The 16,610-nt window shown below is 39.4% G+C and overlaps 1 protein-coding gene across 17 annotated transcripts in view; it reads right to left on the bottom strand.

Annotated features, from left to right (window-relative positions):
* The window catches only part of AFDN (afadin, adherens junction formation factor), a 213,266-nt gene that overhangs the window by 140,561 nt on the left and 56,095 nt on the right, over positions 1–16,610 (bottom strand). For all 17 annotated transcript variants that reach the window (XM_073337925.1, XM_073337926.1, XM_073337928.1 and 14 more), the window contains exon 2: positions 7,473–7,668. In XM_073337925.1, coding sequence (XP_073194026.1) covers positions 7,473–7,668 — 196 coding nt within the window. The remainder of the gene's footprint in view (positions 1–7,472; positions 7,669–16,610) is intronic.

The following is a 16,610-nucleotide window of genomic DNA, read 5'->3' as shown; positions in this document are numbered from 1 at the left end:
TTCAATCTAATTCTCCCCAAGATGTATGCTGGAATTCAGTGGTCGACTGTGTTGAGCTATTTATTAAGAACTGACCTATTCTCATTACAATTTGTGAAGAAAATCGTGACAAAAACAGATGGAACTATCACACGCAAAGCGGTCAACTTTGATGCTAAATATGAGAAGGTCACTCGCCTTCTGAAGTAACTCAGGTTCTTTGAGATGTGTCCCTCTGTGGGTGCTCCACTTCAGGTTTCGCTGCGTCCCAGCACCGTCAATTGGAGATTTTTGGTATCAGTCTCTGGTCAGTGTGTGTGCGCGCAGTAGCAGCCTCGTGGTGCCACTGGTGCCTCATCTAACATGCGTACGGCCCAACCCCTTCAGTTCCTTCTCTACTCTGGAGTGTTTAACTCGTACTTCAAAGTAGATGGGAGGAGGGCGAGTAGTGGAGCACCCACAGGGGGACACATCTCGAAGAACCTCAGTTATTGCATAAGGTGAGTAACCCTCTCCTCTTCTTCAAGTGCTGTCCCTGTGGGTGCTCCACTTCAGGTGAATGTAGAGCAGTGCCCTTATGAGGACAGAAGTGTCTTCAGAGTTGTCTGAGCTTGAATTGAGAGTAATTGCAGAGTGGCTCTTGAATGTGTGTTCAGAGGCCCAGGTCACCACCCTGCAGATGTCTAGAATGGGTACATTGTGTAGGAATGCTATGGAAGTAGCTAAAAGTCTTGTCAAGTGGGTTCTGATGCCCAAAAGGTCTTCAGTGTTGTGTAGAGAATAGCACATATGGATACAGCTGGATATCCATTTAGATAATCTTTGCGTAGATATGACAGAGCCCTTTCATCATTCTGTTGTTGACACAAAAAGTCTAGGTGATATTCAGAAGGGCTTTATTATGTTCAGATAAAAGGCTATGGCATGGCAAACATCTAATGTGTGTGGGATCGCCTCTTGAACATTAGTGTGTGGTTCTGGATGAAATGTAGGTAAGTGAATTGGTTGGTTGAGGTGTAACGAAGACAATATTTTGGGCATAAATTCAGGATGTGTTTAAGTTATCCTTGAAGAAAATAGTGTATGGGGAGTGAGCCATGAGAGGCCCTATCTCACCGACTCTGCACGCGGATGTAATGGCGACCAGGAATGCCACTTTCATAGATAAATGAAGTAATAAGCATGTGGCTAAGGGTTCGAATAGGACTCTGGTGAGACTTCTGAGCACCTGATTTAAGTCCCATGCTGGCGTGGGTTCTCAGATGTCCAGGTACATGTTCTCTATTCCAGTGAGAAATCGCTTAGTAACTGGGTGAACGAATATTGAAGTACCATGTACCTGCTGATGGAAAGCCGTGATGGCAGCAAGGTGAACTTTAAGTGAGCTTGTAGCAAGCCCTGAGTTTTTTAGGGATAATAAATATTCCAGAATTAGTGGCAACGGTGCCTGGCTTGCAGATATTTGTTTGTTCTGGCACTATATGAAGAGTCTTTTCCATTTTTGGAGGTAAGTAGGCTATGCGTGTTGGGTTTCCTGCTGTTTAACACCACTTGTTTTACTTATTCTGAGCAGGTTAGTTCGTCGTGGTGGAGCCATGAAGAAACCACACCTTCAGGTGAAATTTCTCCTGGTCTGGATGGAAGACTTGATCATTGTCCTGAGAAAGAAGATTCCGTAGGCGAGGGAGAATGAACAGATTGCCATGCATGTTAGGTAAGGGAACCATGTCTGTTCAGGCCATGTCAGGACTATGAGTATTATGTTGGCCTTGTCAGTTTGTATTTTGTGTATTGCTCTGGAGATTAACTGTATTGGTGGGAATGCATATAGAAGAGGAGCGTTCCATCTGATAAGAAAAGCGTCCCCTAGGGATCATGACCCTAGTCCTGCTCGTGAGCAAAATCTTTGGGCATTTCTTGTTTAGTAATGTCACAAACAGGTCTATGTGTGGGGATTCCCACTTGTGGAATATGTGTTGTGTTATTCCATTGTTCAGTTCCCATTCATGCTCTTGGGAAAACTGTCTGCTTAATGTATTCGCTATCTTTCTGTCGACCCAGGAGGTATGCTGCTGTAATAGCTATGTTGTGTGTTATGCACCAATTTCATAGTTTTAAAGCCGCTGTGCACAGGGAGTGGGAACATGCTCCACCCTGTCAGTTTATATAGAACTGACATTCAATGTTGTCTGTCAAGACCCTTATTGTTTGCTTCGTATAATAGGGAGGAAAAGTAGGCACAAGTTGTGGATTGCATATAATTCGAGCGGGTTCATGTGGAAATGTGTTTCCGTGGGGGACCACTTGCCTTGGATTGTATGTATGTTCAGGTGAGCTCCCCATCTGATCAGCGAGGCATCTGTTGTGATTTATATGGATGGTGGAACCTGTTTAAATGGGATACCTGAGCAAACATTTATTGGATTTGTCCACCTTTGTAGTGATTACAGCACCTCTGGGGATGGTGTGAGTCTTTTGTTTAAACTGTGCTTTTGTGGTATATATACACACCAAGCTCACCCATCCTTGTAGGCAGTGCATGTGTAGTCTTGTGTGTTATACAACAAAAGTGGTGGCTGCCATATGTCCCAAGAGTCGTCAGCAGGTGTGTGCAGACACCCATGGGCTGTCTAAGATCACTGATATGAGGGAGGTCATTGCTGTGATTCAGGGTATCGGCAATGATGCTCTGGCCTCCACTGAGTTCAGGTGTGCTCCTATGAAGTCCACTTGTTGTTCTGGAGTTAGGGTAGATTTTTGCTCATTGATTTGTAGTCCTAGGGAGTGAAAAAGAAATATGGCTTGTCTAGTGATGTGTAACATTTCTGTCTGGGTAGAGCCTTTTAGCAGGCAGTCATCAGGTACGGTAAGATCAATATTCCCTGTTCGCACAAATGTGCCACTACCACCACTAGGGTTCTTACAAAAACTCATGGAGCCATAGATAGTTTAAATGGCAATACCCTGTACTGGAAGTGAATTGTCAGAGCAATGTGGATGGTAACGTGAAAATATGCATCCTATCGGTCGAGGGCTGAGAACCAGCCCCTCTTTTCCAGCGCAGTTCAGTGTGATCAAGTTCAATGTGAATTCTGAATCTGTGGGTACAAACAAATTTGTTGAGTTTTCTGAGATCTAGAACGGTCTCCAACCTCCATTTTTCGTCTGAGTCAGGAAATAATGTGAATAAAATGCCTTCTCTCTGAGTTCTGTTGGAACTTGTTCCCCAGCCCCTAATTGTAGAAGGTGATATACTTCTTGTCTCAGAAGGTGCTTGTGGGAGGGGGAGTGGGTTGGTGGGATGGAGGTAAAGTGGACGGTATAACCTATTCAAATGATTTCTAAAACCCATTGGCCTGTGGTGATAGAAGCCCATGTATGATATAATGGTTGTAGCCAATGACCAAAGGTTTGCGATAATCTGCTTATTGGCGCTGGTGGTGGGGGAGGCCGGGCAGACCCTCAAACAATGTTTCAAAATCAGGTCTTCTTTGGTGGTGTTTGGGACATCATAGCCTGAGGCTGGGTAGGGCAACGTCTCTGTGGTCTGTGCCTTTGTCTTTGGTTGTCATATGGTCTCTACTGGTGCTGTGACACATTGTCTCTGCTATGATTGTAAGGCTGGTATCTGCATCTCCTCTTAGGGGGCGTGTAGATCCCAAGGGTCCTCAGTGTCGCTCTAGAGTCCTTCATGGAATGGAGGACCTCATCCATCTTACTGGAGAAGACATTGTCCCTGTTGAAGGGGAGGTTCTCTACTTTGTTCTGAAGTTCCTTTAGGATATCCAATGAGCGTAACCAGGATGCTCTGTGCATAGCAATGGCTGTCACTGATATGCATGCCACTATGTCTGCCATGTCAAGGGATGCATGGTGCACTGTTCTAGCAATATGTTGGCCCTCACTGATGATGGCTTGGAATTGGTCTCTTTTTCCCTCCGGAATTTCCCGGATGATATCGTTCATTTTGGTATAACTGTCATGATTGTATTAGCAAGTAATGCCATGTCACTGAAGAGTAAGCTTTTCGCCCCAAGAGGTCTAATCTCTTCCAATCCTTGTCTTGGGGAGTGGGTCTGCATGGAGGTTGTTTGCCCCATTGGTTGACCACCTCCACCACTAAGGAGTTAGGGTTGTGGGTATGAGAAAAGGAAGTCCATACCTTTATTTGGCACATAGTGTTACCTGCCAAACACTTACTGGTTGGAGGAATGGTGGCAGATGTTTGCCACACCGTTTCTACAGGTTCCATCAAACCATCATTTATGAGCAATGCTATTTTTGTCATGCAAGGTGTGTGTAAGATCTTGAGGAGCTGGTGTGTCTCCAATTGACGGCTCTGGGATGCACTGACACCTGAAGTAGAGCATCCACAGAGACAGCACTTGAAGGAGAAACTAAAAGCTGTTTCCACAGCCTGGAACAAGTTGCAGAAAAATTGCTGCTGTATTGCTTTTAATGTTCTTTCTACATTTCATCATCAAGGAACACTGAAGAAATACCCAACAATAAAGTTAAATTGCATGCAGTAAAGAAGTGGCTGGATCAAGCACTTACTCCACTGCATTTTCTTGGCATCATTCTCAACCCAAAGTACCGGTATAGATGCCTAATTGCTGAAGATGCTGCTGCTATGACATGGGCATCTAATAATCACGCAGTCATGCCAACCATAATAAATTTCAGGGCTGGAAATGAACCATTCAAGCACGACATATTTGCTGATGGTGGTATAAAGAAAAAGACAACCCACTGAACTGACAGACGTCACGAGGTAAGCACCTGGAACTGGAGTTTGTTGGAAGTGCTAAGCCAGCTTTTGACATCAGTAGCCTCCCTCTTCCACAGGCCCAGAAAGAATATTTTCTTCATTTGGACGATTTCTCAACTTTGAATTAATTAAATTGGGAGTTGAAAAAGCAGGAAAACTTGTCCCTCTTCCAGTCTCTGAATAAAAACAGGGAAGGAAGGGATGAGATCTACTAGTTTTAGAAGACTGAAGGACAGCCTAAGTAACTTAAGAGACAGTTCTCATTTTCAAGAGACGTCGACAAGTAGGAAAGCTCTAGTCACTTATACTTCAGCATATTTGAAAATATTCCCAGGTTGACCTGAAATAATCAGTTTAATTCAATGACTACAGTTAATCCCCCTGTTCCTTTAATAAATCATTTAGTTGTAAATGTGAAACATGTTTTGATAAGAGATGTTTACCTATCCAAAACATTTAAAGCTGCTGTTTAATAAAAACAAATTTATATGCTGTTGTGTTTAATTAAATCCCAGTTACCATCCTAATGCAGCTTGACATAAATCATGAGCAAAAAGTTAATTCTCTAGTAAATAAGCAATATATCTATGATGTTACACCCTCTAGTCTTCATAGAAATATTGTTATAATATGAATACAACATAACTAAGATATACTTTATGCAAGATGGCTCATGTACGATATCATTGGAAAAACTAAGATTTACTGAATGTGATTATCCAATTTGTATGCCTGTATCATTTCTGTATCAGAAGTTAGGAATATTGACTATGTAACCATTACAACTGTGCGTACACTTGGGAAAATGCCCACCAGACAATAAACAATCGTCCTGAATGAGCCATTTAAGAAGGATAATAGAACTCTGAAGATACTAATTTCCCACCTTCCTGAAGAGTTCCCTGGGATGCTGCATTGACTCTACAGGGTCAGATGATAATGTCACCTGATGCAAAATATCACCTTGGACACTGCCGGTACTTTTCCTCTGTAGGGGGACAGGTATCAAACAAAGTTTTCCTGTCTTAGGTAAATCCTTTTTAAGCTGGGGAGGGGGTTAATCTGGACTCTCCTCCATTGCCTACCCAAGAAGAAAGACTGCTGAAAGTACCTGAAGTAACAAAGAAACTAACCTGAGGGGAAAGGCAGGGGTGAGTACAGACTGAGATGGGGTCCAGTTTGTAAGAAGAAATAACTAGAACTCTATGCTACAGAAACTGCAACTTGCCTAAAACAACATTTAGGGTGAGAAATTACTTCTTGAAACCAGTCTCTTCAAGATCTTAAGCTTAGGATGCGTGTTTTGCTTTATTTGCTCAGTAATCTGCTTTGTTCTGTTTGCTATCACTTAAAATCTGCCTTTTATAGTTAATAAATTTGTTTTATTATTAAACCCAGTTTGTGCAATTTCTAACTGGGGGGCGGGCAAGAAGTTTTGCAACTCTCTCCAATTTGAGGAAGAGGGTGAATTTTCATGAGCTTGCACTGTGCAGATCTTTCTATACAGTGCAAGACGGTACTATTTTGGGTTTATTCCCCAAAGGGGGAGGTGTGCATGTGAGTGCTGGGTGAATCCTCTCACACAGAGCTGACTTCAGTCTGTGTCTGCTGCTGGGTATGGACCTACCTGCGTGTGTGTGTGCGCGCGCACACACACCGCAAGAGGTCAGAGTGCCTACTTCAGCAAAACAGGGAAAGGGAATCCAGGCTGATGGAGCAGGAAGGGCTCAGTGAAACCACAGTACATCAGGTGGCATCCCAGAAGGGGGTGGGGGTCTAACCCATAATATCATTCACCATCTTCTAACATACTAAAATGTACAGTTAATATGAAGCTGAAAGTGTTAAGCTATGTAACTACTTAAATAATGTATACAACTATAGTGTTCCCTCCTAGATGGCAAAAAGGTGTGCCAAATCTAATGTAAAGGCCCTATTTAATTGTAAATCAAGATATTTTAATGTTTATATCAATCAATGAGCATGCACCTTTCTTTAGAAAATAATGAAGTACAAATGAAACAGCTGATCAAAATTGACTTAAAAAGAGGCTTTCTACTTGATTTAAATTGCCTTGATTTAAATCAATCCATCTAGTTTTAGAAGAAACTTTTCCTATTTAAAAATCTTTTCTTTCTTCTATTGCTATTTCTCTATTGAAAGAGACAAAAGGAGAATCTCAGTGTGCAACGCGAAGAAGAAAACTTACGATACACCAAATGCTATCAAATGCACCAACCAACATTTTCCCCTCTAATGTCTTTCAGGTACTGTAAACTGTGATGCTACTTGTAAAAGCAGGTAAAAACAACCCTTTCTGAGAGAAATGTGTTTAACATGACAGTGTCCTTTCACTAGATTGTGTTCCTTTAACTACAGCTGTGCATTTCACCTACATTAACTTGGTCGTTTCTGAATGAAGGCCTTTTAGTTAGAAATGAGTATTCCCACACCATGTCATCACCCATCTAAAGGATAACAAGTATAATATTTTCAAAAAAGGTCACACCATCATCACAATTTACACAAATTGTGTCTACGTTACACCCCATTATATTTTGAAATACTACCACCACCAGATGAGAACCCTTTGCAGTTATATATTTAAGTGCCAAAGAAACCGAAGTACATTTGTTATAGTAAGTAGTAGGAAACATTTATCATCTTTCTATATCCTTTTAAGAAAAAATACAGGATTGAGACCCAGACAGCATATACTAACCTCCACTGACATGCACTTCATAAAGTGAGTATTTAGGAGATGACAACATTCGCATGTCTGGTCGGAATTTCTCTGCAAGTGTTTCTATTACATCTTGCGTTGTGGCAGTGCTAGAAACACGAATACATTTTGTTGCAAAGTTTCCAGCTGCTTTGTCTTGAAAATAAAATCTCATGACTCCATGAAACTCCAAATCCTGTAATGAAATAAGAAGTGAATGTAATTCTGATTGAAACGCTTTTTCTTTTCCCCTTGGGAATGGAGGAAATTATTCCAACCATACACCTTTGATTTATGTCTGTATAATTTAATAAATTTTCCTGAAGTATTCTAAGCACACTGCATTTCAATAAGTAGAGGAAAGGAAAGTTGGAAAAGCCTGGGATATTCTAGAAATGCAGGTGTTTATTTTTTAAATACTCCATACTGTTACGGATGGTTTTATGAGCTAAGCCTTTAATATTAAACACACAGACACCCAAGAATCATCAGTTTTCGCTGCAGAGGAATGAACTCAGCCCTTCATCCTTCCAGAGCAGGCTAAGTAAAATAGACAGTTTACTCAAACATGTGTGCTCTTTTAAATGAGACAAACACCAAAATCCTGTCTGTTTTGCATGGACATTAAAATCCTAATGATTTTTATAACAGAGTTTGTTCCCAGGTGTCCTTGGCAAAAAAAATTCTGGGAGGCTGTTGTCTAAAGTTTTGAGCCAAGAGCCAGTTTATACCCCGAATATTAATTTAATATAACAACTATTGACTGCACCTTTAGCTCCCAGAGACTTAACAGTAGGTGACCACCAAGACAAACCTAAATGGAGCATCAAACCTATGTAATGAACTGATAGGAGCCTCCACTGACACCATGGCAGAAATAGAACCTTCATAATCTTGGTGATATTTTCTCTGAATCACAGATTACTGAAATACTCATGAAAATTATATTTTTATTCTAAGAGGTTAGTGGCAGAGAACGTGTTATGCTCTAGGCCTGTGAAAGACAAAACTTGACACAACAAGATATATATGTGGCCAGAGAATGCCAATTTTACTGTGACCACTGTTGTTCTTATAGCATACTTCCTCTTGCTCTTCTCCCTCCCCCACCTTAACAGATTAAGCTTTTTAGGGTAGGGACATGGCTTTATCTATCTGTAAAGAACCATGCATACCTAATGCACTACAGAGATATAAAGAAAAGGAGTACCTTGTGGCACCTTAAAGACTAACGAATTTGAGCATAAGCTTTCATGAGCTACAGCTCACTTCATCGGATGCAACAGAGGTATAATGTCAAAAACATTACAATTGCCTTATACATAAAGGTTACTTCTGTATTTGCAATGCACCCTGGGTTAGGTATTCTATGTAAGCAAACAGAATATTATGGTAATGTTATCGAACACAAAACTTTAAAGGTTTTTTTGAAGCTTTTAAAGCACCATATTAATTATAGCATAAAAAGACAGTTTTAAAAGGAGAAAAATGGCAGCCCATAATAAAGGAGGGAGGCAGATGAAAACTTAAGGGCCACCATCAGCCTGTCCATGTGAATACACTGGTTTGATAAATTCCCTCTTGAAATATACTTTTGGTCTGGAATAAGGGAAGAGGAAAAGATAACTAAGTGAATATAGTTGCCACAAAAGATGGTTTTGTTTTTAAATCAGGAATTTTTTCTTATCCATTTACCTGAGAAAAGCACAGACTCCCATGGTGTTAATTGCTGCACAGCCTTTCAGTCTGTGAACTAAGGGGTCCTCTCCTATTCAGATTTATCATTCCTGTTCAAATTTAATCTCTTCTCCTACATTCTGGCAACTTCAATCTTCTATGCAATATAAAAGCATAGGGAACTTTTCATTTTCAGAATTTGTCACATAAAAATGAATAAACATGCACAGATGTCTAATATGAGTTTTAGTCTTGCATTGTGTTTTTATTTCCTTCTATTCAAATTCATGTACTTAAATTTTAGATTTTGCACTGCCGTGTAAAAGTGACAGTCAATTTCATGTGAAAAAACTGCAAAGCACTCAGACCAATTGCAGTTCTCCAGAAAAATGACCAGTATGTGGATGTAGGTGCAAACTACAAACATTTTTTTATTTTCCTTTTTTTTTGTAAAGGGAGGGGTGTAGTATGCCACATTTCCCAGACAGATTTCACTTGGCTATTATTTGTTGCTTTATTTCAGAATTCTTATAAATGTGGGCATTATTCTTTTCATCAAGTTGACATTGACCATTATGCTGCATTTCTAAATATAAATGCACCATTCTTTAGTAGGAAATGGGGACAACTGAAATAGATTATAATTTGGGACTTAAATTCACTGATCCCAAATTAACATTCAGAAAAGCACTCTTGGCATCAATACATAGACCCTGTTTCCAAGAGACAGATAAGGACATACATCAGCAAGAATCTGAATGTACAATGACATTCAGCTGGAAATTTATTTTTTAGTTTTGGATATTATAGAAGACAGTATTAAATCACTAAATGCAATAGATAGCAAAGGGGACACAAAAGTTAAATAGTTCATGCTTAGCTGTTTATGGGTCATTACATTCAATTTTCCCCAACCATTACTCTTTAAAAAATTATATGGATTACAAATTGAGAGCTAAATTACTAACTGTCTAATATGGGTTTTATTTGGGGAAGGGGTGCGTGAAAGATGCGGGAATGGATGAAGTGCCATGGAAGCTTCTGTCCTTAAAGCCATCTTCTACTACTAAAGCATCTGAGGAGAACCCAAGATTCTTTCATTGTAGCAGTAGGGGTAGCCAGGAAGAGTCAGTCCATTACCACTCTGGAGGACGAGGAGGAGAGCCTCTCTCAAATTACCTGCAAACTGGTGTGTATGAGGGAAGCGATGGTTGGAAGGGAAGAAGAATAATTTCTATTCTATTATACAAGTGGCAAAGTACATGCGTTTGGCTGAAGCAGTAGTCTTCAGAGCTCCAGCTGCCACCACTTCAACAAGTGCAGCATTCAGGAATGCGGGTGTTCATATGTAGCAGCATCTCTTTCCAGAACAGTTTTGGATATTCATGATTTTTGCCATTTAATTCTTGGTTGCATCTAGCAGCTGCACAGATTTTTGTGGGAATACAAATCAGACTTTTTTTAAAGCTTCTGGGATTTTTTTTTAAATGGTGTTTACTTCATTTGTAAAGAAACAATTAAATACACTTGAGCAGAAAGTCACAGTTTAAACAAAACCTAACAGCTCTTTAGGAAGTTACAAGGTACTGAAGTTGCCAGAAGTTAACAAAAAGAATAAAACAGAATGAAAACAACTCTCTAAATGTCCTGTCTTTCCCCACAGCTAATTCTGAAACTAATCTTTAACTGCTTATACTTGTTTCACAATGGTGGGGAAAATATTCAAGGCATTACTTAATATTTGATTTTAAAAATTAATCTGGTTCAGACACTATCTTTTCTAATCTGCTTCTACTAACGAAGAATTCAGTCAGTCAATAATATGCCCTTTGCCACTTGTATAACAGAATGCAAGTTCTCTCTGTAGTTGAACAAGTATTTGTGATAAATGTAAGGGTGCTTGGTAAGGACTACTGACCTGTATTCCAAGACATGGGTTTTGTATTGACTTTCTGGATTGCTAGGCCCAGATTCTTAGAGGTATTTAGACGGTGTGCTCAGTGTTATAATGCCTAACTGATTTAGAAGCCTAAATCTGTATTTTCAAAAAGGGATTTAGGAACTTACAACCTAAATACCTTTAAAAATCTGGGCCTTAAGACTATATGGCTTTGTCTTAACTGAAAAAGTTGTGTTTTTACCATAGGATAGCTAAGGGCTTGTCCACACTGGTGCTTTACAGCTCTGCAACTTTCTCACTCAGGGGTGTGAAAAATCACTCCCCTCAGTGCAGCAAGTTTCAGTGCTGTAAAGCGCCAGTGCAGCAGACAGTGCACCAATGCTAGAAGACGCACTCCCAGCACTGGGAGCTACGCCCCTCGTGGAGGTGGGTTTTTTCGAGCACTGGTAACGCCCTCTCCCAGTGCTCTGCTGCGATGACACAAGGCACGTTAAAGCGCTGCCAGTGTAGACCAGCCCTAACACAAATTAGCTGTTTTGCTGTAAAATCCTATTGGAGGTGAGAAAATGTAGTTTTACTGTAAGATAAACTAGGTGAGATCAACCATTAGCGGGGGATGGGGATACAGTGTTAAACTTGCCTGGCTAGGTTGTGGTAAGTTGTCTTATCTCACTATAAAAGCCTAGTGAACTGTTTGTTTGTTAGTTACCTCACTGTAAAAAAGACACTTTTTTAAAACAAGGACAAAAGCCTTCCAGATGAGAACAGTTTCAAGCACCTCTCTCAGGTAAATACAGTCACAAGACTAGTGATTACAAGCCGTTAAGACTGACTGGATCTAAAAACTACCCAAATAATGGATAAATGATCATGGGGTGGAGAAAGAATGAGTCAGACTTCACATTTGAATCCTGTAACCAAGACACGACTAAGCAAAAAACTGGCTCTGGTCTACACAACAGAGTTAACTCTGTAAGCGTCTATTGGTTAATCTACACTGGCTCGGGTGCACTGCCTACAGTAGTGCTTTATAGCGCTGAAACTTGCTGCGCTCGGGGGGGGGGGGGAGAGGGGGAGGAGGAGGAAAGAGTTTCTTGAGTCAGAGATGGCAAAAATAGGCTTCCAGACCACTGCAGAACTACAGAACTGTATCATGTGCATGGGGGTGGTGGGGCAGAAAGAGTCCCAGAGATAGGACAGACTCTTCTGCCAGACATCAGAAATGGTAACATACAAAAGCCAGTAGGAGAACACTTCAATCTTCCTGGACATTCAACAACAGATTTAAAAGTAGCCAGCCTTCAACAAAAAAACTTCAAGAACAGACTTCAAAAGAGATACTGCAGAGCTACAATTCATTTGCAAACTTAACACCATCAATTTGGGCTTGAATAGGGACTGGGAGTGGCTGGCTCACTACAAAAGCCATTTTCCCTCTCTTGGTATTGACACTTCCTCATCAATTATTAGGAGTGGACAACATCCACCCTGACTAAATTGGCCTTCAACATTGGTTCTCCACTTGTAAGGTAACTCCCTTCTCTTCATGTGTCAATATATATATTTATGCCTGTGTCTGTAATACTCACGCCATGCATCTGAAAAAGTGGGTTATTTACCCACGAAAGCTTATGCTCAGATAAATCTGTTAGTCTTTAAGGTGCCATCGGACACCTCGTCACATTTATTGGAAGCAGAAGAATCAATTAATCTTACACAGGTCAAAAAGCAAAGATGGTAAAAACTCTGAATCACTCCCAAATAATGCTGAATTGAAAGTAAAAGAGGTGAAAATCTCCAAATACTATTAGTAATCTCCTGAACGCTCATGCATTCCACAATTCAAACCTTTAAAAATACTACTTTTATGGAAGAAACTGAGCACTTCATTTTAATATATAAAACATTTACTTTTAATAAATTCAAAACGCTTTACACATTTTTTCCAGTGGCATAGTATGCACGTATAACATTAGTTTACAACTTTTCTTCCAGAAGAATTAGAGAAAGTTTCTCTATCTGAAGCCATTCATTCATTTAGCTGATGTATTGTATACTATCAACAAAGTTCGTTAAACTTCTCCGGTAGCAATGTTTAGATGGAGAAATGAATAGAAATGGTGTATCAAAAGTGTGTACCAGGTATGTATATGAAATTAAAAAAATAAATTTCGCCAATGGACAAAGTAAAGTTATGTTGTTAAGTGTATACTAAGTAATCTATGGCCTCTTCAACAGATACTCTTGGATACTGAGTTATGCCTTCAACACAAATGCAACTGATTTTCACAAAAATTTCACTTTGTGATTAACTGTACTGAAGATTAGTCTATTTGTACCATCTAAAGAGTTTAAATTGGCTTGCTTTAAACCACCCACACCCACACAATGGATAAAAGAGTTTTGCTTTCCCAATAAAGCCAAAGTCTAATTTTAAGTATGATATACATTAAGTACTAATAACCTTCCTTTACAAAGCAGAAAAAAAATAGCAATTTGCACAAAATGTTTTACTAACCTCTTCCAAAAAAGGTTCAAAATTCACACCATAATTTTAGTAAAACAACAAAGACATGGATAATGTGAACATAAATGTTGGGATTTTGCTGCTTCAAGTAAAAATATATCCCATGTCCTCTACAATGAGCACAGAAAATCATAGGTAATATTTATCTGCTAAGTTTCTTCCTGTATAATAAAGTGACTGACTGATTAATATTGCCACAGCCAGTCAGATCTGTCCCTCACATCCAAAACAATATATTTCATAGTTTCAGTTATGACTTGTTTACTGCAAAATAAAACAGCAGTAAATACTATGTGCCACAGGAGAGAATAATTTTTAAAATATCAGTTTCTTCATATAGACAAAAGCCGTCAACAGGTGTCAACAAAAAGGTCACACACAAGCTAGCTACGCTACAACAGAAAAGATTTCAAAACACAATGAAGCTTCATGAAAGGCTTTTAAAATATTCCGTTTAGAAACAATTCTGGGTGTCTCTAATTGTGTTACTATGGGTATTTGCATGAAAACAGCATCTCACCTTTGTGCTTTAGGTTATGTCTACACTTGCAGAGTTTTTGCACTGTAAATTTCACCGGTGATAGGGAACTGGTGAAAGCGCTGGTTTGTGTACTCACTTAATTCCTCAGGCGTCAGAGTGTTTACATTAGCAGCAGCGGGTTCTAGGGCAGCAAGTGTAAAAAAAACAAAAAACCCACCCCCCACGAGGGGAGTAGCTCCCAGTGCGGGTGGACTGTCTACAGCACTGAAACTTGCAGCACTGGGGACGGTTTCCCACCCCGAGTGAGAAAGTTGCACTGCTGTAAAGTGGCAGTGTACACAAGTCCTTACTTTCAGCAGAAAGGTGAGCTGTGCTCTTGGGGACAGCTAATGGCAACATAGATATCGGTCTTTAAAAGAGATGCTACCCCAAAAAACTGCAAGAGAATATAGGTCAAGTATGAAATCTAGGAATAAAGGTTTGTTAAATATGCAGTGTAAATATACTATTAAGCCAAGGGATGATTTTGAGATATTTCATAGCTAACTGAATTTGTCTATGTTCAATATATTTCCCTGCTTGAAAAGCCCTGTTGGGAAAAAGGTCTTTGATGGTCTTCCAATTCCCTTTGCTCCTTTGGAGCAGGAAAATATAGGCAAATAGCCAGAAGAAAAGAGATTCCAGGAGCGACTGGTGCTAATAAACTTCCGCACTCTGAAGTAGGTGGTGAAAGGAGTCTAACAGTGAAACAGTGGTCTGAGCAGTGGCGGGAACCTGGACTTCCCAAAAAATGGAATAAAAAGGCTTCAGCAGTCAGACTGATTATACTCAGTAGTGCATGTGTGTATCTCTGGATGCTCATGTATGAGAAAGTAGAGCACTCCATTCCAGCAACTGATGGGACAAGGATGTTATCTCTTAACAGCTAGAACATGATAGTGAATAAGGAGACTGGAACAAACACAGAATTCCAAGGAGCCAATGGTAATAATGGGGAATGAATAGGCCTATTTTTTCATACTTCTTAATTACAAAGCAATAACGGTATCATTAAATGATATCTGAACTAGATATTAATACATACAAGATCAAACTTTGGACAAAATTTTATTCCTTTAAAGCACAGCATATATGTATGGGTTTCCCTTTGGGACACTGCCACCACAATCCTGCTGGAACACCCCTGAGGGAACACACTTTTGGCATCAGCCCTGGCTAGCAGAGTTGTTTTTTGTTTGGTTTATTTTTGCTTCCTAAGTGACTAAGTATTTCCTAGCTCCAATTGTCATAGTAAACATTTTTTCTTCCCAGTATCTAACAGGTAATCATGCAAGTATTACTGCAATGACAGCATTAATCTCAACTCTCTCCGTTCCCTTAATTCTGGCTCTGCAGAGATCTAAACAGAACAGGACTGAAATCCAAACTTCTAATCTATGACCGTTATTCAGACAAATATATTTTCCAAATATTCTGCAAACTTAATATAAATATAATAAACTTTTTAAAAGGAAAGGAGTACTTGTGACACCTTAGAGACTAACCAATTTATTTGAGCATGAGCTTTCGCAAGCTACAGCTCACTTCACTGTAGCTCACGAAAGCTCATGCTCAAATAAATTGGTTAGTCTCTAAGGTGTCACAAGTACTCCTTTTCTTTTTGCGAAGACAGACTAACACGGCTGTTACTCTGAAACCTGTCAAACTTTTAAACTGGCAATTAGTCTTAATTAATTTAAAATTAATACAAATTAATTTCAGGACACACCACACATACAAAGTCTGGCATAACAATAGAACTCCTATTGGAGAAATTGCTGGGAAAACTCATGGGATGCCTGCACTAGATCTGACCTGTCGAAAAATGCTTGATACATTACAACGGAATTAGTCCCTCCCTCTTTCCATAATCACAGATATGCACTGATTCAGTCATCCTTAGGACTACCACTGACAATACAACAGAAAAGGCAGTGATCCTTACAAGATTTTAAAACTCAGGATGTTTAGTCATCATATGAGTAAGCATTTATGTTTGAATGATGCATAAATCAAAATATTTTTAGCATGCAATTCCAACAGCTACATCAGTTCATAGACAGGCTAGATTTCAGTGTACACCATCTCTACAGTCAAGTATTTAAAAATCCTAACTGAACTTGAAAAAAAGATTGATGATACTATTAGTGGCAATTGCATTAAACTCCCTTCTATCTAAAACAATGATTTTTGCCTACCTGTAGCATTCAGCCAGCTTTTAAAAAGCTGTGCGGCTTTATTATCAAGATAGAGAACTTTGGAACAGCCAGAAGTCTCAAAATGTGACTTTAAAAGATCTTACATAGATATTTCTGAATTCACTCACAGGGTTCAAAATACTCAGATTTATTTTCATGCAGCTAAGGTGGACTGATTTTAAAATGAAGTAAATCATTTATTTTAACCATACTTTTAAAGGAAAATAACTTGATTTAAAATAGAACTGTAGTCATTTCTTTTTTCTCCCAGTTTTCTAAAGTATATTCTCTTTGGTTAGTAGTAAGGTCAAAACAT

The sequence above is a fragment of the Lepidochelys kempii genome, chromosome 3, assembly GCF_965140265.1.
Source record: "Lepidochelys kempii isolate rLepKem1 chromosome 3, rLepKem1.hap2, whole genome shotgun sequence".
Lineage (NCBI taxonomy): Eukaryota > Metazoa > Chordata > Testudines > Cheloniidae > Lepidochelys > Lepidochelys kempii.
This window is presented reverse-complemented; position numbering and strand designations above follow the sequence as displayed.